The sequence below is a fragment of the Ixodes scapularis genome, unplaced genomic scaffold, assembly GCF_016920785.2.
Source record: "Ixodes scapularis isolate PalLabHiFi unplaced genomic scaffold, ASM1692078v2 PGA_scaffold11__112_contigs__length_91849675, whole genome shotgun sequence".
NCBI lineage: Eukaryota > Metazoa > Arthropoda > Arachnida > Ixodida > Ixodidae > Ixodes > Ixodes scapularis.
Genome location: NW_024609837.1, coordinates 45,286,845 through 45,312,126, shown reverse-complemented (window position 1 = coordinate 45,312,126; position 25,282 = coordinate 45,286,845). Strand labels below are relative to the sequence as shown.

The window sequence follows — 25,282 nt, the reverse complement described above, 5'->3', positions numbered from 1 at the left end:
TGAAATTTGGAAATAGGCCCAAATAACTTTCTTTTTGACATAATTACCACAATAAATTACCTGAATAGCTTATAATAAAGATACATTTGTGCCTATTTTTTTTGCATAAATGACAACTAAAACGAGTCCCATGGTACGCCAGGTCGTAATACAAATATTGTGACACTGTAATATAAAAATGCTAATATGTTGAAATAAGTTTTCAATTATTGAAAATAATATATTACTTCCACATTTTATGTCACTAGTAAATAATACCGCTAATATGTCCTGACGGCAGTTACTATAAACGTTTCATAATGGCGCTTCAGTTCCGCGCACAGCCGTAGCAGATGAGCGGAGCTAGCGGAGCATCTTCGCGATGGCAGACGAAAAAGGCTATTTCCTCGAACTTTCTTCCAACCCCATCCGTTTCGAGCCCGTCAGCAAAATCACCAATGTCTTCTTCGACGACGCCAACCAGCAGGTGTTCGCGGTGCGGTCGGGCGGCGCGACGGGCGTCGTCGTCAAGGGTCCGGACGACTCCAAATCGACCGATTTCAGCATGGACGACAAGGGCGACGTGATTTCTATCAAGTTCTCCCCGGACCTCAAGATCCTCGCGATCCAGCGCAGCCAGAAGTCCGTCGAGTTCGTCAACTTCTCGGGCAGCGTCGACAGCGTTGAATACTCGCAGAGCTGCAAGGGAAAAGCCACCAAGATCCTCGGTTTTGCCTGGACGTGCGTGAACGAGATCGTCTTCGTCACCGATCACGGCATCGAACTGTACCAGGTGAGCGCCGAAAAGCGAACGCTCCGCGCCCTCAAAACATACAGCCTACAGGTCAACTGGTTCGTCTACCAGCCGACGTCGTGTTTGCTGATACTGTCCTCCGGACCGCTAGGAAACATCTTACACCCGTTCCAGTTCAAGCCGGGCATCGCGACGCGATTACCCAAATTCGAGGTGGACCTCCCGATCATCCCCAAGCCTCCGCGAGTGTGTCTGCTGGAACGGGACGTCACGGCGGCTGTTCTCTACGGCAAGTGCGCCATCGTAGTGCTGCGTCACCAGGCTCGAACTTCGGTCGGAGGCGCCGGCGCCGAAATTGTCGTCTATACCCTCCAGAAGGAGGGACCCCCCAGAAAGACGGACCTCCTCAAACTCGACACGAGTGGCAGGTTCGCCGTGAACGTCGTCGACAGCCTCATCATCGTGCACCACCAGGCTTCGAAGCGCTCCATGCTGTTCGACATCAGAATACCCGGCATCAGCGACGGATTCGTGAGCCACCACAGGCCGGTCGTACCGGCTTCCCCGATCAAACCATTCAAGCTGAAGGTACCCATGGTCCCGAACAACTCGCTCGAAGAGGTCAGCTACGAGCTCTACTCCCCAAACTGGGTCGTGTTCCAGCCGAACATTGTGATCGACGCCAAAATTGGGTGCTTGTGGTACGTCCAGCTCAGCCTCGAACCATTACTGGCACACTTCGACGACAAACGCAAACTCGTCGACTTCTTGCTCCAACGCTCCAACTCGAAAGAAGTCTTGCTGGGCGTCTGCCGTCGTCTGCTGGCCAAGGGAAGCGAGCTCCCGCTCGAACAGTTAGCAGACGTCTTCGACAAGCTCGCCGCAAAGGAAGGCTGCGTCGAGCCGTCGGACATGTACGCGCACGTCTTTTCCGAATTCGCGGACGAAGCCGAAGACCGTCACCACTTCGTGGTCTCGACGCTCGTGGAGTACATCCGTTCGCTCGTCGAGCACCGCGTGGCAGTGCCGTACTGCCTCAACGAGCTCCTCATCAACGTCCTCGTACGGAACCGCCGCTTCCACCAGCTACACCAGTTCCTCCAGTATCACGTCTTGACGGACACAAAGCCGCTCGCTTGCCTGCTGCTCTCGCTGCACGCGCTGTATCCGCCCGCGACGCAGCTGGCGCTCGACATGCTGAAGCGTCTCGGGACGGCAAACGAGGAGATCGTCGAAGTGTTGCTGTCGCAGCACAAGGTTCTGTCGGCGATCCGCTTCGTTCAGAACACGGGGGGCACCGACGCCATCTCGGCGCGCAAGTTCCTGGAAGCGGCGAGGAGCCACGACGACGACACCGTGTTCTACGCAGTGTTCAAGTTCTTCGAGCATAGGAACGTGGCCCTGAGGGGGAAGCCAGAGTTTGCTAAGGGGGAGCACTGTGAACAGTATGTGAAGCACTTTGAGACGCTGTACGGAGAGCCTACTGCAACTGCAACTACTGCGGCAGCTACATGAATGACTTTTCCAGGGGCGGGGGGGAGGGTTGTCTTTTAGGTTGGTTTTTAAATTAACGCGTAAGGTGGGAGAGAACGGAAATTGACGGAGTTTTGGGGACTGTGGCCCCGAAGCAGAAATGTATGAATACAATGCGGATTTTTTGTGCATTTCTGGCTTTTTCTGCTGCTTACCGTTAACTTCCAACTGCGCTTAGTTTTTGGTGGCATGCATACGGTCGGATTTTACTGCAGCCAGGTGCAAAAAAAATTTAATTGCGGGGCATTTCAAACAGGCTACATTGTTCAAGTGGTACGTCCAGACTTGGGAGGAACGTGGGAGGTGGTGGACACCAGGGCCACAAACTAAGCCATGTTTCAGAGTAACAAAAGAGTTAAGCCGTGTGGATAGATGGATGGATGGAAACGGTTGTACCCTTTATAACGGGCAGTAGCTCCCACCACCGAGCCTAGAAACTTAGAACAAAAATTAAAAAAACGAAAGATTGTTTGAAGCTTTCTGAAATTGCAAAGAACACTCCTCCATTCTCCAGATGGAGGATGGAGGAGTGTTCCATCTCGATGATGTAAGCCCGGATATTTCATACTTCTGGTTAATTCAAACATGTTTAAAAATTTTGGCTGTCTCGCCATGTTTTTAATTTATTTATAAGCCGCTTAATTCTAACGGTATTTTCGTGCAATTCAGACTTTCAATGAGAATGCAATTAATGCGAAGGTGCGAACAAGCTGGATGAGAGTGACGAAATACTCCCTGGAGAAGGGGGACAAAGGACAAACACAAATCTCCAATTACGTAACTAGGTGTCTGGTCCTGGTATTGAACCAGGGATTAATTGCATTATCATCATAACCTTAAAATGCAGGCCGTTCGCCCTCGTTGGTGTTTCGCAGCTGTTAAAAGCGGTTCGCTCTACTAACGTCTAACTCCTAGTTAGCTCAGTCGGTAAAGCGCTCCACTGAGAACGGAGAGGTCCTTGGTTCGTTACCAGGACCAGGTGAAGTTTTTCTGCTGCGCACCAATCACCTAGCTGTGTAATTGGAGATTTGTGTTTGTCCTTTGTACCCCTTCTTTCCGTTCTCCAGGGATTATGATCGCTAGTCATACCTTTACTTTCGCGGCCCCGTTGAGCAGCCTTCTTTTCGAGCACCGGTGCATTGCAGAGAAGCAACACCCGCAGAGCTCACTTCCGCGGGTGTTGCTTCTCCGCAGCGCACCGGTGCTCGGTAAAAAGCGCACTCAACGGCACTTGCCGGATCAACGAACTTAATTTTGTTTTGAGGTGTCATGTGCTGTCTAAACAGTCCACGATAGACAACGTTCTTGAGGGATGAATGAGTTTGTCATACATCTTGCCAATGTTTCATGAGTGGCATACCTGTTTATGATACAAAAGGCCTGTGTAGAGGAAGTCATCAAATGTATGCTTTGTATGTGTAGCCACCCATTTAAATAATTATAATTTTATCTTGCATCATACTTATATGAATTTCCGATAATTCAAACAAAATTTGCGGCTTCCTGGAGTTTGAATAATGAGAGTCTACTGTACGCTCTGATGCAGTATTAGGCACATTTGAAATGACTACAGGCCACAATGCCTGCAGCTTGTGCTGCCTCATTTGATTTGGGTGTGTGGCCTAACCTTAAACGCATTGGAAAGAGCTGCACTGCCATCCACCTTTTGCATCAATGTAGTCTGCATGACACAGCATGACGAAACTCTCGGCACTGCATAGGAAATGGTAACAGACACTGAGCTTGTCGAGCTTGACTACCGTCAATGGTACTGCAGAGAAGAGCATTGAATGCATCAGTATTTTCAATGACAACCTTTTACACGTAAGCAAAAAAAAAAATGGCAGGCACTATTTTGTGTTAACTCTCTTGACGTCGGAGCGAGTGAATGAAACACACCTCACTAGAGTGTGTCGACACAAAAAGACAACACAAACGGCTCTGAATTCTATTTTCTTTTTTTTACTGGGATGAGATTTGTCAAACTCCGCTCGAAAACAGGAGCATAATGTGTGGGGGGGGTCTACACAAGAGCGACTAGATGTTTATTTCCGGTACCACATTTGTGCAGTGTTCATGCGCTTGATCTTCCTCTGAAGCTGAAGGATCCCGTACATCAGGGCCTCGGCAGTTGGTGGGCAGCCTGCGAGGACGGAAGTATTGTTGCCGTTAACCCCCCATGTTCAGTCACAGAATACCACTCTGCTGCATGGTTTTTTTTAACTTGAATCTTTCGAGTTAACTAACATTTAAGGGAAATAATTCAAAAGACATGCGTTGACCATAGACCATTCCACTAGGGTGAAACCAAAGGGGAAAATGAGCCTCCATGTTTAGACAGTTCTGGTGGTACAGTTCATCGGAACAGCCCAGACGATGAGAACGGCGCGTGCCCAAACCCTTCCACCTCACCGAATTGGTCAAAATGTCCTAGGAGGTCAGCAGGTTCATTGTCTGCTGTCGGGATCAAGCGCGTTCCCTTTCCCCAATTTACCACGAAGATTCCGTCGAGATGCTTGGATGCGTGTAGATGGCTCTGCAGTCGAGCACAATGGCGCTGCTTAGAAAGCCCTTAGTGGAATGGTCTATGGTGCGACATGCCGGTTCAATGTGAGCATGCTGCGGAAACGTGGGACAACCGACTTCACTCTCCCCCAGAGTCGGAGCGGCCGGAGGACGACGACCCCACCACTTCTGAGCGGGCAAGCGACCTCCAAAACTTGCAACGGAGGCGCACCGAGACGGCCAAAGCGGTCTCACCGGGGACATAGATGTCTACCGGGATGATGCGGTCGCAGCCGCGCACCACCGAGTAGGAGTAGTGGTAGTAGCCCCCGCCGTTGGCACAGCTGCCCATGGAGATCACCCACCGGGGCTCCAGCATCTGGTCGTACACCTGCGCAACCGGACACCCGCATCGTCGTCTTCATTGCGAAGATGCGACACCATCTGCACCCATGTTCCCCACTTTCCCCTGGGTGACTGGCTAGCAGGCGCATCATGTACGGGTTTCCGCCTATCTGCTCAGCCTAGCACGTCACCCAGGGTTGTTCTTTTTACGTGCAAATAAAATATTATATTATTATTAGTATTATTAGAAATCCAAAGAAACAACAGAAAGGTTCAAAGAAGCCACGAAAGGAAGGCTGGCCACAGGGAGTCAAAGTGACCCCTCTTGCCAGGACATCGCTAGAAACCACGAAAACACCCAAAAGAAGACACGAAAGGAAGGCTGGCCACAGGGAGTCAAAGTGACCCCTCTTGCCAGGACATCGCTAGAAACGTGTGTTGTGATGCGTAAGATCCCCAAGTAGCTACTGGCTGCAGCGACTTCATTTTCTTTTCCTTGTTTCGCTAATTTTGAGGGCAAAGAAGTGAGAGGAAGGAGAAAGACTTTTCTCTTTTCTTTTTTGAAAGACTACCATTACTGTGTGTTTTGTGTGCTTTATATATATTTTTTGTTTTTGTGTCACCATGCGTGCATGCTACTTTTGCATTATGTCTTGTTCATTCTCCTGGAAGTCTCTCCTCTCCTCTAGTAACCTTATACAGAAATGCTGTGCAACTGTGGTGTTTTCACATTTCAAGGGGGCAGTCTCTTCCCCAAAATGTCTGTGTCCAAAAATAACTCTAGCCGTTCAAATTTTTTTCAACAATTATAGCTATCTCTAATAAAAATATTTTTAATACATTAATTATTTTTTTTAAAAAACACAGCTGAAAAAGAGATGCCAGCAACAGGCACAGGTTCACTGTTTTGGCGGTTAAAACTTGTTCCCACATGATTGCAAGAAGTTTAACAATGCCAAATTAATGCTGTGCAAGCTCACTTCAACAACTGTTCAGCACCACAAAGAAAAAAAAAAACTGCAAGAAATATTATTTTCTCTGCTCGTGTCTGCAGCGATGTCACACCGCTGGAAAGCGTGGGGATATTTAAATGTTGGTTAGTGGCATTGCTTCGTTTGCCATTTTCTCAAGAGAAATTCTGACCATAAAAATACTGGAAACAATTTTTGCCAATTTTACGACATGAAAAGTATGAGAAAAGAAATTAAATGCACAGATATATTACTTTATGGCAATGAATGCATTGCATATCACGCCAAATCTAGCAAAGTTTTTGTGTCTGAAAAAAGTGCAACTTTAGCAAGGTTCGCAAAATATCAAGCCTGCAAAAATATAGTTTACAGCATTCACTGCGTGTTAGAAAGAGTAAAGCCCATATATGAAAAAAAAAAAGTTCTTAGTTAGGGTAGCTATAAAAAAACTGCAGAGTACCTCTTAAAAGGCTGCCATGTCTCAGTACTCCTTTACATCGCTTGAGATAGGCTTTAAAAATGGCCTACTAAAATAGAAGGTATTTGCATGTCATCAGCACGAGATGTGGGGAAAGCAACTTATCATCCCCCCATAAACAACAGTTGTGATAGTATGAAAGTAATCTGGCAGATGCTTGCTGTCTTTACACGCTTCAGCAAAGTTGCCAACTCAAAAATCAAAAGTCCGCAATAAGGGTTCAGAAAAACCGCTAAATTTAAAGTGCACGGCAAGAACGACTTTATTAATACAATTCATTGCTATAAGTATGCTAGAAATAGTTTTATAAACAAAAGTACTCCTAAAAGGAAGCTCCATGACTTAGAATGCGTCAATACACAGGTCGATGTCCACTGCTTTATCTCTCCGTTACCGATAGTTTTATACCTCTCGACATACACCTTCATCTTTCAAATTTTTTTGTTAAACAGCTAGTGGCATTTTAAAGCTTTGGCCATCAAATTCAGGAGCTTTGCGGAAAGTTCTGCTTTACAGCAGTGATACGTGACTGTCACAAAAACCGGCCTGGTCCCTCCGGGCAACGCGTATTGTAAATGGCGCCACGTCGGCTGCCTGCGGGGCCATGGGTCGCCACGGGTGGTGTGACACTCCCTGGTTGGTGCTAGTCTGCACCTCGCCAGTCTGGACTGGGACACTAACTTGACTTGTTTATGGCCTCTTCGACTCCCGTTTGGAGGACGCTTTTGCCTGATGCTTGGATGCAATAACACTTCTTGGAATTTGGGAATGGGTTTGCCAGATGCCCTAGTTGAGCGTTTTGGGTAGTGACTTTGTTTGGGGCTGAGGGGCGACAAGTGCTTTCGCTGCAGTGAGGGCCATCTTTTTGTGTGTGTGTGTATTGCAATTGTAGGGGAGCGGATGTGTTTCGTTGAGTTTATCAGGAAAGAGTGGCATTCGGTTGGAACTGGGAAACGGTGCGGCAGTCGACTTGGGAGGCTCGAGAGTGCAACCTGCTCTCCCTGTTGGCCCGGGGCATAGTCTCGGGCAACGCGGTTAAGGGGAAGACTCGTCCGGACGCTGAACGTGACCAACCTCTGCCGGACAACCCCAGTGCGTCGACCGTCCGTGCACAACAGCGACTAAAGCCAACAACCACCGCCTCTGGTGCGACGCAGCCACGTCGAGACAGAATCCATCGCAAAATACCATCTTCGGATGCTCCCAAGCCCCTGCGAGCCTCGTTGTGCCAGACTGCGCCTAAGTGCAATATCGTTCCTATTGCTCTTGTTATGCGTTCTCCGTCCTGCCCATAGCTACCAAGTTTCCCTCGTATGCTTCTGCCTGACCGCGACTGTGTCTGCATTCTTCTTTTACTTTTGTCACCATCTTATTAGCCTTTTATTAAATGTTTCTTGTGCTCCGTTCGTCCCATGTTTTGCCCCCGTACTGTGGGATAGCGGGCGTTCGAACCCCCGTTGCGGTCCGCGGCAAGTGTGCTTCCCCTCTCGCTCCGCACCGAACTGTGACAATGACTCGTCTGACGTCGCTTTCAACTTCCAATATTTCTCCAAAATATTAAATCATAGCCCTCCACCTTTTAAAAAAGTTTGGTGCTTATTTTACTGTGTGCATTATATCTTGCAGACTTCCACAACATTTTGCTAGACCACCCAAGACTGGGTGGAAGAAACACAATGTCTCCAACACGAGACGTCGTCATGTTTCTTCCACCCAGTCTCAGGTAGTCTAACAAAATGGTAAACCTTCACCAGCTCGCCTGCGCCCTAACTGTTTTTGCACAACATATTTTCAATGGCGTCGAGAGTTACTCACATTGACCATAATTTTGCTCAGCGTAAGCGAAGATGACTACCCTAAAAAATTAATTTACCACATAACTTAAGCTATCTATAGTAAGTTACAGGTCAAGAAGGTAGCGGAAAATGTCCCTCAAAGGGATTCATATATCCCTCCGCCACCTCCGCATCCAATAGCGTCCCATCGTTTCCGTGGCATCGTGGCCAACGCGGGAGAGGCTTTTCTCTTCCTGTAAATATTTGCTTTATCATTTGACTTTGACTTAGCGTTGTGGAAGCCACGAGGGGGAGATTAGAGTTTTGCCCCTCCGATCGAAACAAATACGACTTTGGGGGGTTAGGTTCCCCCTCCGATGGATACAAAGACCAGTTTCAGGGGCTCTCCGATGAATACAAAGGTTGCTTTCTTAAAAAGTGGGGGTCGGAGACAAGTTGCCATCACTCTGTAGCCAATATCTATTCATTGAAGTGGAACAAGGGGCGTTTCCAGTGAACTCTTCTTTCGACTGCGGATGGATTTGAAACGGGCGCATCACGCTTGTGAGAGGAGCTTCTACCTTCTTGACTTGTAAACGACTATAGAAACAAAAAATAAAAATTATGAACATTTACACCGCCAGAAAAAAACGCTGACATGACTCGCACACCGCTAGACATCCCGCCACTCGCAAAATGGTAATTTCTTTTTCTAGGTAACACTGAAAACTGCTAAATTTAGGGGGAAAATTGCTAAAGTGGCAAAACTTAACTTAAAAAAACACTGAACTTAGGAATTTTTTGTGCTTTTTTTGTAGCTGGTTAGTACAGGCATGTCTCAAAATAAATGTCCATAGAACAAATTTATTTTTGTTTACCAAATATTTATGGTACATCACACATTTTTCTATTTGCGGGCGAAACTGAAATCGCACCCCTGTGGGATGATAATGATAGCATTTGTACCAAACTACCGTAGAATACCGTGCATCCGCCCATACCACATTAAGTACCCATTCCCAAATTTGTAAGATCTGAGGAAATACACGCAGTACATTTATATGTAAAATTGATGAGCGGACAAGCGCCCATCACCCATTCTCTCGCGATTATTTCTAAATTTTGAGTGGGTGCTTGCCCGGTATTTCACGGTAGTGTGCGCAGGAGTTCGCTGGGCCTCAGAGTGCACACTAGTTGGGTACCAAGATTATCATCATCATCCCACATTGGTACGTTTCGGTTTCACCTGCAAATAAAAAAAATTTTGTATTGTAGCATAAATATTAAGCAAGAAAATTTTATTTCTCGACGAATATTCATTTTGAGACATGCCTGTCCTAACAAACTAGTATAATTTTTTTTTTCTTCCTAGGTTTAATGGTTTTTTTTTTTTTTTTTTTTTTTCTTTTTTCAATTTTTAAACACACAGCTATGGCCACCTATACAGCCTGGGCAATGAAGTTTGGTTCGACAGTGGTGCCACCTTGTGCGGGATTTTTCATAACTCTAAGACGATTTGAGCTCGAATCTCCGCGTGCCTTGCCGAATTCTGATGCAGCAATGGTCTCGAATCGTCCGGTGGTTGGGCTTTCCTAGAGTTGCCCATTTTGACCACGAGCCGCGCCAAAAAGCAGCCAGCCAATGTGTCTCCTTTTTACTGCCCTGGGGCTACAGACTCATGGTCCCTGTAAAAGAAGGACGGGGGGCCAACCTTTCTGAGGGCAGGCGCCATTTTGTTGGTGACGGTGCCGGCCACAATGATGACATCAGCCTGCCTGGGGCTGGCGCGGAAGACGACTCCGTAGCGGTCCATGTCGTAGCGGGGAGCTGCAATGTGCATCATCTCCACGGCGCAGCACGCCAGGCCGAACGTCAGCGGCCACAGGGAGTTCTGCACAGCGCCAAAACGGGTCGCAGTGTTTAGCAGTATTACTATTAAAAGACATCACCTAATGCTTTCTATAGTGTGACCCCAAGCAGACTTTCCGCTGCATAATGGGCCAGAAAAATCAGTGCCTGCACATAGAAAGTTTAGACCTTCACCGAAAGTGTACCGAGCAGGTCAGTTTTACCAAGTGAAATTTCATGGCGTAGATCTCTTCCAGTAACAAATGGGAGCAAAATGCTAGCCGAAATCAAGGTTGGGCCCGTTCGCGGACGACAGATTTAATGATGCCATTTATTTGTGGCGCCATCACTGACGCGCGCAGCGAGCAGACAAAAGAGTGCGTGTCTGTTTGCTGCACCCGTCAAGAGATGGCGCTACAAGCAAAAGGCGTTGCTGACTCGGTCGTCTGCAAATGCACCCAAGTTTGACTTTGGCAAGCTTTTTGCTCCCTTTTTTACCTAGAAGAATACTATGCCTTGAAATTTCACACGGTAAGGCTGACCTACTCGGTGCACATTTGCTGAAAGTTTGAGCTTTCTCTGTGCAGGTGCCGATATTTCCGGCTCGTTTTATAGCGGAAGGTCTGCTTGACGATGCTTTACATATCAGGTAATGGACTTTCGATTTTCGCAACACCAGTTATAGACGCCAAAAGGTGCGAATGCCCGGATAGGTGGAGCAAGTTGCAGTCCAATTTGAAGGGTTGTCATATCAACCGTCCATTCATCCACATGGATGTTGTCCATGAGGGTGGATTGTCCCACATTGCCGGTGTACGAAGGAAAAAGAGATGGGGAGAGAGTAGGGCATTTCGGGGGATTACGTGCCACACCAACGAAGGGCTCGGGATTCATATTACCCACCCAGGGTTCTCGTGACATGAAGTCAAAGTCTTAGTTACGTGGCGCTTTTAGTGCAACGGGCTTTCGTTGGAATGCAGGCACCTCGGGCCAAAGATGAGCATGCCGAATGGGGATTCGTGGGTCAGCGCTTCGCCTAGAAGCTACTGATGCGCCACGAGAGCCAGGAAGAAATGCTATTCTGGAAACTTCGATGGACAATGAACACAATTTAAAACCACAATTTTGCTTCGTTAGTGCAATGCAATCGAAACACTCCTTTTATAGTTTGCGACTATCATGAAGATCGCTGTATAATCTGTGAATGCTAACCACTCTTTTCTCTCTGTTTCATTGTTAGTTTTTTTATCCTAAAAGGAAAGCTCTTTTTCAATTCGTCCGTTGTTTCGTCACAGATCGACCGTCAGTTTAGAGGGGTTAGGACACGGCAAAAATAAAACATGTGATAACTATACTGCTAGGACCTACTGTACATTCCTATTCTTCCACTAAATTCGTTAAAAAAATGGCGCGATAGTCTCGTGGCTAAATCGACTTAACCCTTTGCGGTCAGATACTCTGACCAACTTAATGGTCGTTCCGGTCAGAAACTATTTTGGATGCACGGGCCACGGAAACATAAAATTATTTCGGCGTACAAAGGTAACATGAAATATTTTTGCAGAGCTCCTGCTTTCTCGCGTTTTCTAGCGGAACTTCATCAGTGTATGGTACTTCTCGAAGCATTCTCCACTGTGGAGGCCGGGATGCTTGCTGCAGGTGTTGCAGAAGAAAACTGTCTCTCTTCTGCCCCCTTTAGTTTTCCGGTCACTGCACACTGCACAGTCCTTGCTGCTGCGTTCTGGCAGCTTGTAGATAAAGTGCTGCCTTCCATCTAGCCGCTCTTCACAGTCGGATTGGGATGCCAGACCTCTTTTCGTAGGTCGCACTCGGAGGTCCCCGACAAGCTGCTCGATGAGCTTGCGATGGTACTGCAAGTGTTTCTGCCCTTTCAGTCCATTTGCGTCCATCTGCATTTTCATCAGTAGATAGCTGTTGACAATGGAAACTTCAAGCATCCAGAAAAAAGTTTCCTCCACCACTTGAGAGATTTCTGAGAGAAGGCATAGCTTGCGCAGTAATGGTCGGCTCGGTCCACTGCCCCCATGTTTTCAGTATAGTCGCAAATGACGACGGGCTTCTGGAGCGTCACAGTTTGACCATGAGCTTGAGTTCTCGTCACAGCCTTCATGGAGGGGTTGTGAGCTGAGCTCAGCATAGTTACTTGGCGCTTATCTTGCCAAGCAAGGGCCATGAACGAGTTCCCTTGTCGGTAAGCAACTACGTCACCCTTCTTCATCTTTTTCTTCAGCTGCTGCGGCATATTTTTTCTGTTGGTCATCACAGTCCCCGTCAGCTTGACGTCCTGCGAAAGCAACTCCTCGGCGAGTGTTGGCGACGTATAAAACCTATCTGTGTACAGGTGGTACCCCCTTCCAGGCGAAGCGCACTGCACTTTCTCGAGAAGGTGAAGGACGATTCGGCAAGTGAAAGGAAGGTCTGGCCGAGGGAGGCTTTCCGTAGTAGTGCTGCCGTAGTATGGCTCGAATGCAGAAACATACCCAGTTGCGCAGTCCGCGAGTACATACACCCGAAGGCCCCACTTTGTCGGCTTCTGTGGGTTGTAACACTTGAAGGAGACTCGCCCCTTGAAGCCCACGGTGCTCTCATCTACGCAAATCTTCGGACCGGGCTTGAAATGCTCTCTGCACCTTGAATCAATGTAGCTGACAACGTTTCTCACCTTGCTGCCACGTGTCGGCTGACCTGATGGACCTTGCGGAGGAGGAGAAACGTGCAGCATCCAGAAAATATGCAGAAATCTTGTTCGGGTGAACACCCGTCGAAAAAAAGGCATCTTCTTCAGGATTTCTTCGCTGAAGTACTCTTTGATGTCTGGCTTGGGATTCAAAGCCATGTTCATAAGGACTCCGAGAAATGCTTTGAACTCATCGACAGTGACGTCCTCCCAGCTTTTCCAAATGGAATGTTTTGCAAGAGGTTCCGCAGACGAAATCTTCTCGCACGCATACCGGTTTGTTTCGTGAACGATTTCTCCAATCAGTTCATCCGTGAAAAATAATTGAAAAAAACCGGAGTTCAGATTGAAGATTTGAGGGCCCAATTTGTGATCCGGGATTACTCACACTGAAGGTAAGCACAGGAAAGTCCGGGAGATTGTTCGTGTACAAACTCCAGGACGATGCGTGTGGCTGAGCGGCTCCACGGTTGTTGTCTTGAGCAGTCATTTCATCTTCATCACTACTTTCGCTCAAATCAGCAGAGGACGTCTCTTCATCATCTGACGGAGGGATATAGTTGTCCTCTTCACTGAAATTGTCGTCACTTTCAACTACATCACGCGAAGAGTTACCATAAAATGAGCGTGGCTGGAACGTGGCCATCCCTCGTGGCAGCGAAATTGAAATTTGCGCGCTCCTCCGTTGTTTAGACTGTTTAGGATTACTTCTGCCCTCTATGAGAAAAAACTAAAACCCTTTCAAAAGTGAAGTGTATAAACAGTCCTAGAGATGGTGCCACCAATCCAGCAAAAAAAAAAAAAGCGAAGGAGCACGTTTAAAAGAGCGCGCGAACGCGTGTCGGGCGACGCCCGACACCGGACCGGAAGCGCGTTTCTTCGATGTCGGGCGTGGCCCGACACATGACCGCAAAGGGTTAATGCGGGACCCCCGGACCCACCCCATCCAGGAAGGCCGCCACGTTTGTTGTGTCGGTGACGTCACCTGCCCAACGCGTGCCGTCCCCTTGCACGCACTCACAGACTTGGCTCTGTCGGCGTCTCGTGCTTCAGCTTCCTCGTTTACCTTCCGCGTTTCGAGCAAGAGCTTTGCGACAATTACGTCTATGGTGTCGCTCGCTTCGTCAATGTCTTCAACACTGATCGCAGCAGCGACAAGAGTGATTGTGATCCAGAAATGTTGGAAGTTGGTCATTTTGACCGCGACCCGCCGGCAACCGGCTCCAGCGATGACAAGATCATCACGGACAAACTCGCCGTGGTCACAGACGTCCGCAACGATTTCACAGGTGCATTTAGGGTGGTAGGTGAAAGATCCGGAGGAAAGAGTAGCGTTGGGGTTGCCGGGTCGCGTGAGGGGTTTTGATCATACCGTGGTGGGGCAAGCACGGGCATAACTAGAATGAGAAAGCGTTCATGATCATGTGTTTTATAAGCCCCACGGTGCGGCTTATTGCCTGTTTGCCTGGTCGCCAGATGAAAATAATCAACATTCGTAAATTGATTATTGCAATTACTAAAGCACTAAAAATTGCGAAACTTGGTGTATATACTAGGCAGCCTATGAGTGTTCAATTTCAAGAATAATCTACCCGTTTAACTTCCGTGTTTAACTTCCCTTTGAAGTTGGTTTTACCCGTTCAGCCTATTGAAATGCCTTTGTACCTAGAACATCAGAACAGAACTACCTGCCCACATCATTGACACCAATACCCCGATAAGATTTCTTTAAAACTGCTCTCATTATTTTAATATTTTTCAAGAGTGCCTTCTAACTGTTTTTGCTCCAACTTGCATTTAATTTTTGTTCTTTCATATCCTACTGTCCCGGGTCTTGTTGGCACCTTAATAAATAAACACTAAGTTGAGATTTTGTGAGTAGTCGTGTGTGGTGGGTGCCTGAACAAGGAATGTTCGTTTACTGAAGAGAACAGACAAAAGAATGCTTGTTTCTTGTTTTGGTGGAATAGCCCTCAATCCGAATAAATGAAAAAGGACATACTACAGTAATTCATGGCTTAAAAAGAAGATGGGGCACTTATGCATTTGAGAAAAAACACTTGAATTGCGTTCATTTGGCCTTTAAAATAACAGATATCACAATTATGTTTCAATGCGACGTGCCGGAGAGCCAAAAGAGCAATTTCAAAATAGGGCTGAAGACACCGCCTCCCTAGCCTTGGGCAGTCAAAAGATCTGTCGATGACGTCACATACAGCGCCTGTCTTTTGCGTTTTCTCGCGTTTCACAATACTTGCGCAGCAAATGGTTTGGGTATTCGGGTTCACAGGGTCAAAATACGCTAGAATTCACTTCTAACTCATTTTCTTTAAGAAGCTCTGTAGCTTCCCTTTAAGAAATGCAGGGCAAGGCTGCTCATTATGTTCACATTTTTTTTTCTATTCTTGTACATCTTTACTATCTAAAGCCACAATCTCACGGGCTGCGATGCGACGCGACAACACAATGTTGAAGACTCGCCATGACTCATGTTTCTGAAGCCTTCGGCGAGTACAGTTTCATTTTGAGTTGCCGTCTTTCGTCTCACCTTCCTTCCCCAGTTGAGCAGGTCGTCTGCCCTAGCGAGTGCATACTCGACGGTATTGGTGGGCTTGAAGGGAGAGTAAGGCCTCACGGCGGGGGTGGTCTGGCCTGACTGGACCGCCGGTTCCGACGACGACGCCTTGGATGCATTCAGCCGCAGCTGAACGGCAGCCGCCGCTCCCTTTGCGACCCGGGGGCCTAGAAGCCGATGCAAGAGGGCCGCAGACATCCGTCCGGGCATCCAAACGGCTGCGCAAATGCACCGACGCTGGATTACGCTGAAGAAATCCAACTCGGCTAGTCAAAGATTAAGTTGGATTACAGGCAGACGGGATTTGCAGTTGTTACAGTTTTGATCATAATCTCGTAGACCCCAAGCTTCGTGGGACAGACCACTTTATCTCGAGCACTAGTCGGCGTCAACCCAAAACACAGTTCACGAGGTCGGTTTGTTCCTTGGGAAGCACACTTCTTACCTCGTTCTCTTATCAGTACCGCAGCGTTTTATGAACGTTTGGGTAATGCTTGGAAAATGCAGAAAAGCGCCATCTTTTTTAGCATAAGCTCCGATAAGTGAAAATTGTTTTTTTTGTGCACCAGCGAAAATTTAAAGTGAAAAACACAATCTCTGGGAAAAAAAATAAATCTCCCCTAAAATCGAGCTCCGAATTTGAAGGACACGAACCCCCAAAACATGGAACCCTAGTAACGAGTATGGTTATCTATGAGGAATAGGTAACAGTTTGGGTCATTGGCTCGATCGTTAGCCAAACTGATTACATACGTGGCTTGTGTTGACGTCACATCATCAGCCATTGTGCCGGCTTTGCTGCCGAGCTGAAGCATACATTTCGCAGCACTAAGTTTGCTTTTCTCAAAAAGGAAAGTAGAGGAGTGACCACCAGCATGGTGCTATGATGTCAAGTGCAAGCAGTGTCTACAGACTGGAGATGCAGATATTAACGCCTTGGATCATTGGCTCGATTATGATTACGGTTAACTACGACAGTGCTGGACAAGTAACGTTTTGAGCCACTGGCCTGATCATGGATCACTGGCCTAATCACGGGCCAGACTGTGCTGGACGGGTAACGATTTGAATTACTGGCCTGATCACGAGCCAGACTGATTACACGTTTCAAGACAAATAAAAGTTCCATTGTGTGTTTTAAGGTAGATAACAAGATTTCAAATGTTAGAAAGTTATAGTAGAGAGTAGAAGGGTACGGAAAGATGTTAAGTCCTGTCTCCGTCCTTTAAGTTGCTTTCCTTTAATTCCTGGAACTTACCAGCGCGCTCCAATTGCTCGCGTCGTTACCTCCAACTTCCGCAAATCTTGCAACAAGGTGAGTGTTAAAAGTGGTGACAGTAAGTCGGAGACTGGGCTTTCCGGCTAAACCAGATCTGCGTAAAGTGTGAACACCAACTTTGCATACACCGGCTTCGTCGAATAATGTTTCGTTCTCTCACCCTGGGGAAACGACTTGTAAGTACGGTAGAAGAAAGTAAAAATTAAACGGGTCTGACGCTCTCCTGGCACTGATGGATGTTGTTCGCGCTGAGAAGACGGCAGCAATCCGGTGCAGAGTATATTTTGAAAACAAGCATTCTATAAATGATTAGGAACAGCTATTCGCCACGGCTAAGGAAGTGGAGGATTCTACTGCGACTCAAAATCCAAGCTTGCAGCCTGCGGCTATGACCTTTCGGCTACACCCGTCAAGGCGTTTTTGCGGAAAGATCGCTGCTCACGTTGGACGTCAGACGGTTATTCCATGAATCGCGTCTTGTAGGTGAAAGCGAGGCGATCAGATAATTCTAATACCACCGCAAATTCAGCACTTACCATTACTCGCCATCCTTGCGAGTACCCTTGTACCCTTCAGCGCAAAGTGGCTAGGCAAATGGATTACCAACTTGTGTACTTGTCTGAAGTCGAAGGAAGTCGATAGAAGCCGTAGCAAAATAAAACCATTTCTCTTTGTTGCCTTTAGAGCCTTTATAAGTTTACTTGAGGCAGTGTAACGTAATTTCACCTTTTTGTACACAAATTGTGTTTTTTGTTAGTATTTGTGAGTTGTAACTGGGAAAAAATTACGTGAACATGCTGAATTGTGGTACCACCACCATCATCATCATCATATTTGTGTAACAATTTTGAAGTTCTTGTGTGCACGCTCTCAGGGCTGTCAGTTTCGTTCACTTTTCTTGGGTTTATCAGCTCAGCCTCAGCTTAATCAGAGTGCCAAGCGAGTTACAGACTAGCGTCGTGGGTGTCTGCTCACAGAATGTCATCAACGTCGTAGCGGTCTCAGCAGCGATGGGAGATTCAACGGACGGCGGCTTGTCGACTCCATCGCGCCTTCAGGCAAAATGCGCCTCAAAGGCGGTTGCGTTTGTCATCAAGCACTCCCAGAAGGGAATCGTGTCGCTGTGCACCAACATTGCCACCATCATGGAAGAGAGGGACAGGTCTGGAGGACTTGCTTAAGAGTTAAACGCCTTCCTGCATGTGCACGGTGCCTTCCGCAGTGCTTCGGCTGAGCGTGCACGCTCGAAGCAGTGTCGAAGGCAGGAAGCTCGAGCTGGAGGCGGGGCAGCTGAGCGATATCAGTGCCGTTCTCGTTCTGAAAGGAAACTGACGTCACTGCGCAGGCGCAGCGAGCACGTCCTGCGCATGTTAGACTTGCTGCATGTCTTGCATTATGCTCAAACCAGTATTTTTACATGTCAATGCAAAAGTGAAATACAGGAACAAGAATATGACATGCAACATACCAATGCCTGAAGTGGGTCATCCTTAGGTAGTGATAATAATTAATATAATAATAATCTTCATTCAACCCTGGACAGTTGCAGTACCATAGAAAGGCCATTAGCTCGTACCTGAGGCCTCTGGTGCATCTGCACCGTTTGACATGTTGCTCCTTCCCTAGCAGCACAGATGTCCTATACACATCCACAGGACATCCCTGGAATGTCAGGACGTCCTGAGGATATTCGGAGGACCATGTGTGCCGCTCGGGTTTATGGAGGTACTGAACCAAACAAATCGGTGTCCTTAATAAGTGACATACATTCTTTCCACGAGCCAGGAGCCGCCAGCGTGCACGAGCACACAACAAACATCGCAGTCTCCCTTTTGTGTTTAAAGGGGTACGGAAACATAAATTGAAATATTCAAATTTCGTTCGGAAATGAGTCAAGCATGACGGATAATAACCGTAAATCATAATCGCACGTTTGTATTTTGAACGATTGGCTATATTTTTCGTTCCAAACGGTGCACTCGAGCAAGCGCTCGAAGAGAAGCGAGCGGAGAGCGCGATGCGTCATGGGATGTCCGGCGCAAACAAAAACAGAAAGAAAATATTTCCCGCATTCGTGGAGTAGCAAGGCAGGCGTGGTTATGAGCTTTGCCCTTGGTGGCGTTGTCAGCGTTGTGGTGGTGTCAATAGCGTCAGCGCGTTACAACCTAGCCGCTCGAAGTACCCGTGGGGTGACAAGCGTGTGGCTGGCCCAAGGAGCACGTAGCTTCCACAACACTGTCAGCTTAGGGCTGAACGGGGTGGGGAAAGCAACTTTTGTTCGAGTTTTGAGCGACGGGCTAATCTTCTAGGGGGAGAATGGCTGTTTCCGGTTGCACGAACGAGGCTCCGAGAAAGAAGGGGGTCCTTCCTTTCCGTCTTCTTGGACCGTTTGGTACAATGCGCGATTTGTGAGTTCAGGAGGAAAGCTAAGAAGGAAAACGTTGAAATGCCAAAGGGCGGCGCTGCTCCGAAGGAATCTGCTACGTCACGACTACGTAGCAGTTTCCACAACGTTGCTAGACTACCTCCCAAATAGGCTCCGCATGCATCCACCAGGTGCACATTGAAAGATCGTTTATTTACTTTAAAATTAGTTTTCTGGTGCTTTCCGACGGAAGACTGGTGTTTTTGAGGTTAGGGTGCAACATGCAACACATTAAAGCTAGAAAATGAGCGCTGAAATTTCGTTTCCCTACCCCTTTAAGGTGACAGTGAAATGGGTGGGCTTTGGTCCAAAGGAGAGTAAAGACAGGCTTTTCGTCTTCAAAGGTGAAAGCTTGTTAGACCAATTAATCACTTACCTTTTACACCAGACCCCACTGTGGAGATGAAAAGCTTGTCTTTTCATCTCCACACATTTGACTGTCATCTTAAGCGTGAGTTTGGGCTATGACATCAATTTCGTTGTGTGTGCTCGCGCGGACCGGCAGCTGCTGGCACGTGGAAAGATAGTGCACCACTCATTATAGTCACTGAAATGTTTGGTTCAGCATCCCTTTAATTCCTTGTTAATTTTTTCGTGCTTGGTTGAAAAGCCACTCTTCTCATCTATATCGAATTTTTCATCTCTGTTTTTACTGTATCCTTTTAATAGAGGAAATGGCGTGAACTGTACTTTCGTGCCTTTGACGTGGTTCAACTGTTCCTTTTAAAGGCTCCTTGAAGAAAATGAGAGGCTCAAACGAAGCCTTGAAGCCACAGGAACCGGAGTCCTTGCCAAAACACGGAAAAGGGTTGCCGCCACTGTCTGCCCAGTGTATGTAAACAAAGTTGCTGAACTTTAAGACATTGACTATAACAAGCACTTGCATCGAAAATAAACAAATGGAGTGCAAGTTCCCGTGGCAACTGCACCGACACACTCAGTATTGCTTCACCCGTGCCAGTTTTACGTGAAAGTTAGAGCAAGCAAGAAAGCCAAAGCGTACAAAAATGCAGCAGTTGCAGGTGTGTATAATAGTTTTGTTGAGATCAAAACCAGTTTCTTTTGTAAGCTGAGGTCTGGAGGAGAGTTTGCTGAAACAGTGAGCTGAAGATCTGTCGTCGAGGTCCTTCTAATAGTAGTTGGGCTCTGCTTTGGTAACTTCTAAATTTGTAGAATGTTTCTAGCCTTCATAATTTTGAATGTCTGCAAGCTGCCGTTGCTTCAAAATGCGTTGCTTCAAAATGCAATTCCTCCATTTTTAAAAATGTAGGGCAATGGTGGATCAAGACATTTCTTAACTATTAAGTTTTATTGTCACGTCACCTTTTTCTTTTAGAGCGCAGCTCTTAGGCGCCCGTTTCCGGCTTGAGCGGCGTCGGCGTAACCGTGCGCTGCATTATGGGTAAATTTCCTTGCTAAATTTAGCGGAAAATTTTCCCCGCTAAATTTAGCGGGAAATTTCCCTGCTAAATTTAGTGGAAAAAATCCCCGCTGAATTTAGTGGAAAAAATTCCTCGCTAAATTTAGTGGAAAATTTTCCCCTAAATGGGAGGCGAGCAGGAGAGGAGGAGGGACATAGCCTCCTCCCCATACCTTCTCCTCCTCCTCCTCAAGAGCTGCACTCTAATTCGGTGTTACAGGGGATGGTAAACGTCTTCAGTTTTTTATGGCATTGCTGAAACAATTAGTCTCACATTCTAGTTTTACATGAGAAGTAGGTAATGCATGCATGTTGTGCTTGACCCAGGAAATGTGCTTTTATGTTATGCAAGAAACTAACTTTCCTGAGGTCATGTTTGGAAGGTGTGCAGAAAAAAACAAAACATCAGCAGATTCTTCATACCCCTTGATTTCTGCCATACCCCTTGATTTCATAATGATAGTTTAGCACAGTGATCCCAAAACGGGGGGTCTGCGGACAACTCTGGTTCCGCGAAGACATTTTAGGGGTCCGAGAAGCCCTGCCTCATCAGTCAAGCCCGGCAATAAAAGTTGTCTTTTTTCAGATTGGGAAGAAACATTCGACTTTTCCAGCGAGTTTTTTTGTCTGTATGTCAATGAGAGAAGTCTGCTTTACACAGCCCTTAGTTATATCTATTTTTTAAATCATTATCATGAATACATATACCTTTCTCTTCTCACCACGAGGGGGGTCCTCCATCATCTCCACCAATCAACAAGGAGACTGCGAAAGGTCATTGGTTGAGAACAACTGGTTTAGTATATTAAGGGTCATCCTTTCTGGTTCTGCAGCCCATGATGTGCTTATGGCTTGTCTTAGCTTTTTTTTTTTTTTTAAGTGTGCATTCTGCAGGTGTTTTTAGTTTGGAAGATTACACTACATACAAGAATTAAGTCGGCATGTATTTCTTTGCAGTTCTACTCAAACTGACGACGCTGAGCTGATTGCTGTGGCTAAGGAGGCAGATCCTGCGCAGAATGGTCGCAACACGACAGATCTCTCAGCCGATTTCTACCGCTCATGGAGTACGGTTTTGAGGTGTCTACAAACAAATACAGCCATCAGTGTGGTACATGTAAGCATGCTACACCCAATCTTCATCATGCATATTACTGTTCCGGCATGTTTGCAATTAAGATGCTACTATGAATATGTTGTCAGTAATGTTATAATATGCTGGATTAAGTTCAAAACATAAAAGACACGCAATTATGGTAACATTCGCTGTTGTGCAAAATGATTTCTATGCTCCGCCAGATAGAAAAAAAAAGTTCTCATTTACTTTGGCATGTTCTTCTGATGTTCTCTTGGTTCCGCATGCAGTTCCAAATCCTTTAAATTATGTCTGTGTTCCTGTGTCTTATCTGTGTAAAAAATCTCATGCAGGTGGGATTTCCCGCATAACCGAGCAGAGTGTTTAACTTTTAGGCCAGAATGCCACTTGCGAGAGAAACCTTTCCTATTCTTGCGTAATACTAGTTTTTGACTTTCAAAATGGGATTTCCATTACATCCCCTGTATAATAATTAGCCTGAATTGACAATGGAATGTTCTGTCAGGAACTACATAGCACTGCCCCCCCCTCCTTGAAAGCGAGGTAGATCAATGGCTTTCCTCATGATTGAAGGCACTGCATCAATGAATGCCACTTACTGCGAATTTTCTGCAACTCAAATAAAAATGAGGGGTGCATGCGAGGGTTTAGATCGACACTTGCACGAGCTCGCTTGACTTTTAGCCACGTCCAATTATTCGCACGGGCATAGATAGCTTTGACTGCGCTTCCACAGAAAGTTTGTCAACGAGTTAGTGCATCTCACCACGAACGTAGCAGGGAGACGAAATGAGCGACATTCGGAGTCTGACGGTCAGTACTCGATAAATATCGGATAACGCCACAAAACTCGCGGACAAAGAAAAACTCACGTACACAGTACTCTTTCCTTTTTGTCCTTCTTTTATTTTCGCATCTATATAAAGCTAAAAGAAAATGGGAATCGCGAGTTGGCTGTCTCTGTGTATCATTTTTCATTTTGTCCACCCATTATTTTTTTTTGTTGCTTTTACCACTTATGTGGTCGCCGACAGAATTGGAACACCGGGGAGTATCCTTTGGACGTCCCGCCTACTGCGCTAGCTTCCCACCTTCAATAACAATTTGGCATCTCGCCAACCTCGAACGTGCACGTCGGCCAAAGTGCAACAAGATCCGACGTGGACATCAACGGGCACATCTCGTTGCTAGGTGCTGCGCGAGCTGAGCAGAGTGGCGAGCTCCTGGGTCCCCCTGGAGAGCTGTTTGTGCGAACGTTGCCAACGATTCCCGGGTCCCAAGGCTCGACTGAGAGACCTAGCCTTGGGCGCACTCGAGAAGGGTTGCCGGGCCGTCGTGAGGGACAGATTGCTGGGAAAGGTCCGCTACGTCGGGCACCTCGACTCCAGCACCGCCTGCACAGTCTGGGTTGGACTGGACCTGGAGGAACCCTGTAAGTGGTCTCGGCCCGTCCGCTCAGCGACGACGCTTGTAGGGTTTTACTTACTTTTTCGGTTTGTTCGCAAGGGAGGAAGCCGGGACGAAATGATGTGGTCGGCCCGTCGAGGTACTTTCTCGCCGACGCACGTTGGTGGAAAAGCAAAGTTACAAAAATATTGGCAGCGACCGTTATTCCCAAGGTCATTTAAGGAGCGGTCGTTCTAATTTGTTTATGGGACAGCATACGGTCTAGTATGGTATAGGTCATGTTGCATCAATATGCGTATAAAAGCATGGGTCATGCATTGTCGATTTCTCCGCTACATTTAGTGGGGAAACCAAATTGATGCATAGGTAGTGCGATGTCGGGTCAGGCGACGTCGATTTCTCGGCCAAGTTTAGCGGGGAAACGTAATTGGTGCATAGGTCTTGGGAGCAAGTCGCATAACGTCTACCTTCCCGCCAAATTTAGCGGGGATACCGAATCGGCTAGGTCACGCAACATCGATTTCTCCGCTAAATTTGGTGGGAAATGCACTAACGGACGGTCGGGAGAAATTTTGGAATTTGCGGGGAGCATTAAAAAGCAATTGGCTGGAGAGCCGGAGCGGTATATCACGGCAGTCAACAAGCAGCAGCCATCTTTACTTGTTCTGATGCGTTTGTGCGTGTCAAGGGGCACTTGCTGCCCAGTTGCTGTCACGCAACTGGCAACCTCTAGAATGTGTGGTAAATAATTGGGATTCATAATTTTTTTTTTTTTTTAAAGTAACCCATATATTGTTTTTTACCCGAGGCCACAATAAGGAAAAGAGAATGTTTTGAATTGGAAGTAAAAGACACAGGAGGGCAATGTCCATCTACCAGCAGCTCGCCTGTGCACTTGCTGTATTTTACAAAAAGTAGTGTAAATTTGATACTAAACTACTTTATCGGCATTTGGCATCAGTGATTGCGAGACTTTCTTTATGCTAACAGCTGTCTTTGTAGTTATATTACGGGGCTAAAGCTTGCTTTTTAGTATCGAGGGAAAGAGATGCTGTGGAGGGTATCTGACTAGCTCAACACGGGACGTGTGAAACAAACATTTTCTTTGTTTCACTTCTGCTCCGAGTTGCACTGCAAAAGAGAAATCCTAGCGATAACACAAAATAGTGAAGCTTTTTGGGTGCTCGGAACTCTGCTTCCCATCACCCCATATCTGATGATTAAACTAAATGACCTTGGCCAAACAAAGTTAGAGATATGGCGAAGGTAAGATGATGAATCGTCAAACAGTGAGGCACCCAACAGAGACACATCTTTGCAGGTAAGGAGCTGTCAAATAATGTGAATTGAAATCATGTAGCATAAGCAACTGCAAAGTGATTAGACTCCTTTCGAAAAGTAATGAATATAACTGTTAGGGACTAATCATTTTGCTGTAGTAATTCAAATGGTAGTTAACTGCTATTGGATCTAGGTAGTCAATCGCAATTGAATTACAGAAGAAATTTGCCCAATTATTTTCAATAGCTTCATGACTGAACCCATCTTAACAAAATTACATCTGTTACGTGAATTTTCTGTACAGTATAAAATCAGCTTGCCTCGATATCGTGCCACATTGCGTCCCCGCCGCAAAGAGTAAATCTGGCCCCTGTGGCCTCACTGACTGGAGGTCTGTCAACATGTGATTTAGGACAAGCACATTACTAAAGCCGTTTTTTTTTTTTTTTTTTTTTCTGTCTCTGGCAGTGGGTTTTACTGACGGAAGCCTGGGAAGCAAGACATACTTCTCATGCAAGCCCCGCCGCGGTATCTTTGCCAGCATATCAAGCGTTACCTACGTCTCGAAATGAAACATGCACCCAAGAAAGGTCTGGGAGCAAGCTTCTAGGGCAGTGGGGACAGAATGAAACCAACCTTGTTGTATTGCTTCACCTCATTGAGCGCGTTTCGAATGAGGCGGGTTCTACGGTAGGACGTGAGTATCTCATTTTATACTCGTTTCTTTAAAATGGGGCAGCGAATACTACCCCATTGTTTGTGATAGAAGAGGAAAGTGAGGGTTTGGTATACTAGTCGTGTGCAAGATGTGCCAAACAAACATTGCAAGATGTATCTCGCCAGTATTCAAAAATATGTGGGTGAGGCGTGTGCAAAGAAATCTCCAGAGAGCATAACACATCTTACAAAAAAA

The 25,282-nt window shown here is 46.7% G+C and overlaps 3 protein-coding genes across 3 annotated transcripts; 2 read left to right on the top strand and 1 right to left on the bottom strand.

Annotated features, from left to right (window-relative positions):
* The first annotated feature begins 297 nt into the window (after positions 1-297).
* Positions 298-2,729, top strand: LOC8040734 (regulator of MON1-CCZ1 complex). The gene has a single exon (XM_029980059.3). The coding sequence runs from the start codon at positions 362-364 to the stop codon at positions 2,246-2,248; it is 1,887 nt and encodes a 628-aa protein (XP_029835919.2). The 5' UTR covers positions 298-361; the 3' UTR covers positions 2,249-2,729.
* A 1,552-nt stretch (positions 2,730-4,281) lies between these two features.
* LOC8040736 (NADH-quinone oxidoreductase subunit B) lies at positions 4,282-15,679 on the bottom strand. The gene is made up of 4 exons (XM_029980061.4): positions 15,435-15,679; positions 10,052-10,231; positions 5,027-5,162; positions 4,282-4,409 (listed from the first exon to the last, which is right to left on the bottom strand). Exons 1-4 carry the CDS (start codon positions 15,669-15,671, stop codon positions 4,312-4,314), a joined length of 651 nt encoding a protein of 216 aa, XP_029835921.4. The 5' UTR covers positions 15,672-15,679; the 3' UTR covers positions 4,282-4,311.
* Positions 15,680-17,598: 1,919 nt separating this feature from the next.
* Positions 17,599-25,268, top strand: LOC8040739. Its single transcript, XM_042288899.1, has 5 exons — positions 17,599-17,902; positions 19,895-19,996; positions 21,543-21,747; positions 22,873-23,113; positions 24,838-25,268. Exons 1-5 carry the CDS (start codon positions 17,751-17,753, stop codon positions 24,939-24,941), a joined length of 804 nt encoding a protein of 267 aa, XP_042144833.1. The 5' UTR covers positions 17,599-17,750; the 3' UTR covers positions 24,942-25,268.
* Positions 25,269-25,282: the final 14 nt, after the last annotated feature.

Excerpts from the sequence above, each read along its gene's own strand:
- LOC8040736 (XM_029980061.4), bottom strand. The coding sequence starts at position 15,671 with ATGCCCGGACGGATGTCTGCGGCCCTCTTGCATCGGCTTCTAGGCCCC. Across the intron at positions 5,163-10,051 it reads TGGCGCCTGCCCTCAGAAAG|GTGTACGACCAGATGCTGGA; the intron begins GTTGGCCCCCCG and ends CCGGTTGCGCAG. Across the intron at positions 4,410-5,026 it reads GGTAGACATCTATGTCCCCG|GCTGCCCACCAACTGCCGAG; the intron begins GTGAGACCGCTT and ends CCGTCCTCGCAG.
- LOC8040739 (XM_042288899.1), top strand. The coding sequence starts at position 17,751 with ATGGGAGATTCAACGGACGGCGGCTTGTCGACTCCATCGCGCCTTCAG. Across the intron at positions 17,903-19,894 it reads ATCATGGAAGAGAGGGACAG|GCTCCTTGAAGAAAATGAGA; the intron begins GTCTGGAGGACT and ends TTCCTTTTAAAG. Across the intron at positions 19,997-21,542 it reads GCCGCCACTGTCTGCCCAGT|TTCTACTCAAACTGACGACG; the intron begins GTATGTAAACAA and ends ATTTCTTTGCAG.
- LOC8040734 (XM_029980059.3), top strand. The coding sequence starts at position 362 with ATGGCAGACGAAAAAGGCTATTTCCTCGAACTTTCTTCCAACCCCATC.